The sequence below is a fragment of the Gnatocerus cornutus genome, chromosome 5, assembly GCF_029298725.1.
Source record: "Gnatocerus cornutus isolate USDA-ARS CGAHR chromosome 5, icGnaCorn1.1, whole genome shotgun sequence".
In the NCBI taxonomy this organism is placed as follows: domain Eukaryota; kingdom Metazoa; phylum Arthropoda; class Insecta; order Coleoptera; family Tenebrionidae; genus Gnatocerus; species Gnatocerus cornutus.
In genome coordinates, this window is record NC_142237.1 from 9,381,676 (window position 1) to 9,388,668 (window position 6,993).

Below are 6,993 nucleotides of genomic sequence, written 5' to 3' on the forward strand. Positions count from 1 at the left end.
CGGTGCGGCCTGTGCGAGTTTGCGAAACACGCATAGCACGTTGGACCTCCGAATTCGAGAGGAACCAGCAGCAGTCGGTGTTTTGTCCGGCAAGAGTTTGGTGCGGCACAATTCGATAACGCAAGTGTCTACGAACGAACAGTGCGCTGAAGAACAATCACTCGCTCAACGAAGAGTCCTGTGATGGACACGCCGACGTCCCATTTCGTGATCGACGACTCCACAAAATAAAATGGGCTAAACGGACACACAGACTGTTTTTCTTTTTTCGTTCGTTGTTTATTTTTGGTTTGCCGAAAGTGATGCAAACTGCAAACGAGCGCGATTTATTTTACGTTTCGAATGTGATGATGCCACCGGGAATAAGAATAAGAATGTTATGATAGTAAAAGAGTGACTGTTGTATTTTTTGTTTTTTGAACTTTATTTGTTATTTTGATAAACTTTGGTGCGCGATGGCCAGCAATAATAGTGGCGTGCAGCAGCAGCAACAGCCTTTTCCGCCAACAACCCCTCATATGTGCAAAGAATGCGGACGATGCCTCAACTCGGCCGAGTCCCTTGAAGTTCATCTCCAGTACCATAAAGAAAACCTTCTCAACAAATGGGCGACTCAAGCGGCAACGTCGCACTCGGAAGAGACCAACAACAACAACACGAAAGCCAACATCAAACGTGAGTTTATACCAAATAATACTATTGCCGCGGCAGATAGTTCAGATTCTATGAACAAGAAAAGCCCCGACTATAGTCGAACCACCCCCGAGACAATTTTCGGACACCCTCCCACCCCGCAAAGTTATCAAAGCGCCTCTTCTCCGTACCAAAACCACGACAATTCCGCCTTCTCTCCTAACTTCCAAAATTACCAAATAAAACAAGAACGCACAACATCGCCGAATTCGCACTATGCGAATAACTACCCCAACTTTGGAGATACGCAATTCTTTGGCATGGAGAACCAAAATCAACAATACACGCAAGAGTTTATGCACAAACCGGCAGGGTTACAAAACATGTCGTATCGGTACCATCCTTATCAACAATACGACAGGTCGCAGGCCAACTCGCAGGTGTCCTCGTCAAGTCCGGTGTATCCACCTCAACCAACCCCGTCTCCGAGCCCTAAACAATGCGACAAGTGCGGTTTTGTATGCGACTCAGCCACGCAGCTCGTAGAGCACCAGAATATGGCGCATCCTCCGACGCCGATGGCCGCTTACCACTCTAATCACTTCCTATTCAACAACGATCAACCTCAGATTAAAAGCGAAGAAGACGCCCAGAGCGAGATTCTTGACCTAGACTCGCATAAAGTCCATCAGGTGTACCCGGAGGACGAAAAGCGCCAGAACGGCGAGCTTACGTCTAACCCACATTCCGTCTCGGCGCTGCTCAACAACACTTGGTCGCCACCCCAGAAAATGTATCAACAACAGCAATATATGAACGGGCCTGTCCAACAAGACCAGAAGATATTCATGCACAACCAGGAGTTCATGGGAAACAACGTGACGACGACGTCGCAAGAAAACGTCATGACGCCACAGAGTTACCGACCTTTTGAGCATCTCCCATCACAGGCCAATCCTCCTGTGATTTCAAGCACACAAGTGCCCAATAACCCTCCCCAGACGACGGCTTCCCCGGCGACGAAGAGCGCCAACTGGAAGTCGAACGAGGCGCGGCGACCCAAAACTTACAACTGCACTGCTTGCAACAAGTGGTTCACCAGCTCGGGGCACCTAAAGCGTCACTATAACACCACTTTACACAAGAACGCTGTGAAATCCAGCGGCCAGCCGGACCCGGCGTCTATGCCCATTAGCGCCCACCACCACCCAGCGCGCGAGTCCACAAGCAAAGAAGATCAGAGCAATAGTCCAGCGGAGGAGGACACCAACAGTATGCCCATGCCGGGGATGATGCCCAACCACCCTCCCATGTCTCATAACAGCGTAAGTCCCCCAAACGGGGAGGCAGGCCCCTCACCCACCAGCCTAGACTCGAGGGGCCTGCTACCGACGCATGGTTTCAACATGGGGCATATGATGCCTATCGAGTCCAGCCCCCAGTTCCAGATGTACCCAAACGGGTCGGCCCCCCACGTTACGCAGGTTACGGATACCAGCAGCCTCAATATTACTGGTGAATTCGGTCACCAGGACGCCGTCGGTCAGCAGGAGACTCAGCCGCTGCCAAGTTTTGCGCAGTTTCAGCGCTACGGTCTGCTGATGAGCTACGGCAACGCGAACGTGGGGGGCGGGGGACCGGCAACGGCCCCTTATTTCTATTATCCCGACCCATATGAGACCACGGAAACGCGCACCCGAATGTACAAAACTGACGATGACGAGTACAGATTGACTGTCCTCACCGTCGCCGATCCAGCACCGATTCAAGAAGAACTCATCGTCGGCTCCATGACCAGTGCTGGTAAGATATTTTTTATACACATTTTTATAAATGCATGAATATAAAATGGACAAACTCTTTAGCTTCAAAGTTAAATTGTTTGTTACTTGCATTAGAATTCATAATTTTAAATTGGTTTCTTAGAAATGGTAATAAATTTACAATCATTAAATGAGAAATTTACCCGATTTTAATTATCTAATATGTATTTCGATAATAAGTTACAAAACATAATTCATTGTTATTATCAAATAAAACAAAAGATGCCTTACCTGTAATAATATAATTTTCCATTTGCAACAAAACAAAATTAGTTTCTATGCAAATAGCTTTGTGGGTAAATATTTGGAAATTAAGTTTATGTAAAAAGTAAAACCGGGAAAATCTATTCGTGATTTTATTAGAAAAATAATTCTGTTTTCTCAGAGGAGGACAGTAGTTCGCTGCTTAAATGCTTAAAAAACATTTTTTAACTTTGTTTTACAGTTGATTTTTCCCTTTTCAATTAGGTCAAATTAAAACGGGTTTTTGTGAACTAATTTATTACCCATAAGACTACTACGTAATCAAGAAGTTCAGTATAAAGTATGAAATAAAAACGTTGAAATTTGACGAGAAGAAATTAAAAAGGTCAAATATGCACACACGTTTTAGGTGGAAGCTAAAAATAGGTCACTGTTAGCTGATTCAAAACAGATTGATCAATTATTCTGAATAGAAATTGATAAAAACGTGTTTGATGTACAGTTTTGAAATTTTAATTTTTATTGATCAGATTTCTGTTGTATCAGAATAGTCAAAAACGAACCTTTTCAACTTTTGGTTCGATTACATTTTTTTCTTAATCAAAATCAGTCATAAACGAAAAAATATATGAAAAAGGTCGTTTTATTTTTAAGTATTAAGTTATTACAACCACTGTGACTCTCTAAAAAAAGGTGATTTTTGGGATTTTTTAAAGAAAACTACTGGATGAAATGTTTTCAAATTTGGAGGATACATTTTTACATAAATAATAAAAAAAATGAAATATAAAGATAAAAATATTTAATTCTGCCCGAGTTATTAAGTATCTCCCAATCTACTAGAAAAAAAAGGCTCTCCACTGCTGCAGTGATTGCGGCCTTCACCATTGTTGAAATAAAAAAAATAAAAAGATTATTAAACTAGAAGATATTTCCCGTGGGATGAATATTGGAAATTTTTTGAAATTTAACAAATTGGCGAATTATTCAAAAAAAAAGGTATAAACTATCGAAATATGCAAAAAAAACACGATTTTTTTTAAATTTTACAGTGGTTGTGTCCCTTTAGTTTTCAACAAATTTATTACCATTTTTGAGTTGAATTTCATCCAAATATTAAAAATATTTTTTAACTGGACTCAAAACTTTTATAGTCTGCAATTAGATTGCTAATTAAATTCCAGTTAATAAAAAGGGATGTAAACGTCCATTAGTGAAGAATAATTTGAATAAAACTTTTCTTATTTTTATTTAAATTATAGATATTTTTCGTTCATAGTCTAATTGGAGTACATAATTTATGCATTGTAACTTATTTCAGTTTTAGAAAACCAAACACAAAAACAGATTATTATTGTGCTTATATTTGTTTGCTTTATAATTTATGTCTATCAGGAAGGTGATAAAATAATACAAGGTAAATTTACTGATACTTTAAATTTTATTGGTCACTTCATGACTACCTGAACTATTTTTATTTAAATTCAATATATTTTTGAACTTTTTACATTCGCAATATTCTCGAAAAAAAAATGGTAACACTAACTTTGTCCCCAGGCGATCTCGTCGCCTATTCACCCCCAGAAACGGACCCCCTCGCGCTCCCCTCGCCACCATCTCCAGAAAAAGCCCACATAAACCGCGACTACGAAGAAAGCACTGGTAGTCCTCGAATAACGTCGACCGTGCAAACTATCAACAAACCTGGCACTTACAAGTGCATCGATTGCGACAAGACCTTCAACAAAGCATGCTACCTCACCCAACACAACAAGACATTCCATTGCGGCGACAAACCATTCAAATGTGGAAGATGCGGGAAGCGCTTCTCCAGCGAGGAAGAGCACGAAGAGCACGCGTCCAAACACGCCGGAGAGAAGCCACACAAGTGCGATATTTGTCCGAAGCAGTTCAACCACAAGACGGACTTGCGAAGGCACATGTGCTTGCACACGGGGCAAAAGCCTTTTATATGCGACACGTGCGGAAAGGGCTTCATCCGGAAGGACCACATGCTGAAGCACTGTGAAACGCACCTCAGGAGGACGCAGGGGAAAATAGGGAAGTAAAGTGCGCGTTCCGGGACTCTAGATCGACTGCACTTGATGTGTATGTAGCAATTTTTTATTTTTGTCACTTGGCACATTCCTACTTAAATGTTGTAACTATTTTGAATGACGTTCTATCTTGTACATATTATTTTTGATATTTCAGTTCGGGAGATATTTTTTCATATAAATGTGACGATCAAAGGATGACAGAGTACACATACAGAGTAATTGCTCAAGTATTTTTTTCGAGTCCGACGATACAATACTCAAAACAGCAATACCTCAGAATCTCAGTTATAATAGATATAAATATTTATATCAGATTATATAATTGATATCTCGTGGATGTACAAACTTTAGGATCAAGTTTATTAAAGATGTATAAAATAAGAAAAAGTACAGAACATTATAGTCCCAGCTGGTGGTGGCTCGGTCTCCGGACTCCCGAATCAGCGATCCGGACATCGAACCGCTCCGGTGGTTCATAGAAATTCGAAGTAATAATATGCAATAATGTTACAACGCAAGTTTTGATATTTGTTTTTTAAGATGTAATAAGAGTTGTGAGTCGTTGTGTACATATTTACGTTGTTAGGTAATATTATATTTTTTCCATGACGAATCTACCTCAGTTAAAGCTGATGAATTTGTGTGCCAATTATTGTTTAGTTCCACCCAACCCTAAACGGGTCGTGTGTTGACAAAACGATTTTATCTTGTGCCAAATTTTATTAAGCAAAATCTTGCTATATTTTTATGGAACAAATATGACAACATTTTGCGACTGGCTTTATGTTGTTTTATTTTAAGACTTAGTGCAATTCATTCGAAAATCTCCTTCGTTCAGTGCGCCATTTTCAGTTAAGGACAGTTACCAAATATGTTCGTAGGCCGATTGTTTCTGTTGAAGAGTTATGTGAATGTGATGTTATGTTTACACTGAAGAGATTGTTTTGGCGCAAAGCATATAGTCGAGTATGCAGAATATCGTGTATTATTTGTTAAGACTGATTGTATGTAGTAGTTACGTTCATTAGTTTATACTGTATATTTTTCCTGATACGTTACAGCTGTTAGTTCTAAGTTTTTAAATAAATGTTATTATGTTACTTTACCAATGACACAAATAAATATAAATCATTACAAAGTCTTTCTTTTCCCTCAACCGTCCAAAAACAAACAGGTAAGTTGGAGCATATTTTCGACGCCGTAAACCTAATTTTTCGCGTAAAAATTTTATCATCCCTCTCAGATGGTTTTAATTGCCGCCGAACGTAAAAAGTTTATGATAAAGTTTCGGAAACTTGAACGTTTTCCTGCCAATAAAACCTCTTTACTTTCGACGGCCTCCGGGCCCGTCGACCGATTTAATACGAATTAAATGTAAATATTTTGAAAATTGCTTTTTATAAGCGTTTTTACAGTCAAATTCCCAAAAAATTAATTTGCTCAGTCGAATGTTTCCAAAATATTGATCTTACTCTTTATATTTGTTGTTTTATCTTTACATGTCGTGTTGTTCTTTCGAAACATAGAAAATTTCGTGTTTTTCATAAACGACGACGCAATGTCAACATTCAAGTGAATTTGATTATTGAGAAATAGAAACTGATTTATTTAGGGTCGAAGCAGGTGCTAAGTTCACAAGGGAGTCGTAAATAAACGACCGGCTAACCTAATATGCATGAGCTTAATTAAAGCAGTTTTTTTAATTCTTAGCGAAATCAAGACCTGAAATTTATGTTCACGCTTTTTTAACTTCATGAAGAAACCCGATGAAAAAATTTAACAAGAGATGCTCGAAGAAATGCCTGATAACGACAGAGGTAAGATAAGAATTAATCGATTACTGCATTGTTGTGAATGGGACAATAAATTTCACACTCGGGTTTATTTTATACTTAGGCACTTCGCAGTTTTATAATATTTTCAAAGAGTTTTATTATTTCAATAGCAAATTATTGAATGAATTTATTTTATGCAATATCAAACTGAAAAATATGAAACAAAATTATATCTGCAGATAACGATTCTAAGATGAAGTTCGCTGTCAAAAATCAATGCAAATTCCATCAAGGCCTCCTAAAAATCATTAAAAAGGAAATCAATGACGTCACATCGGCGTAATCTCATAAAGTACCTCCTGTGCACACACCGAAGCATAAAATTGTCAATTTAGCCCCTCCGTGGTTGCATCCATCCATAACTCATCTGTTCCACTGTTAAACCTGCAATTTAAACCATGGGAACTCGCGTCTTCTTATTAAGCTCTTATGGAAGAT

At 39.1% G+C, this 6,993-nt stretch overlaps 1 protein-coding gene across 2 annotated transcripts; it reads left to right on the forward strand.

Annotated features, from left to right (window-relative positions):
• The first annotated feature begins 368 nt into the window (after positions 1-368).
• LOC148174218 (uncharacterized) lies at positions 369-5,858 on the forward strand. Of its 2 annotated transcripts, XM_088036312.1 has the most exons (3): positions 369-2,436; positions 3,982-4,077; positions 4,218-5,858. In XM_088036312.1, exons 1-3 carry the CDS (start codon positions 456-458, stop codon positions 4,727-4,729), a joined length of 2,589 nt encoding a protein of 862 aa, XP_087892438.1. In that variant the 5' UTR covers positions 369-455; the 3' UTR covers positions 4,730-5,858. The 2 variants fall into 2 exon arrangements, with proteins under 2 accessions (XP_087892438.1, XP_087892439.1); XM_088036313.1 differs by lacking the exon at positions 3,982-4,077.
• Positions 5,859-6,993: the final 1,135 nt, after the last annotated feature.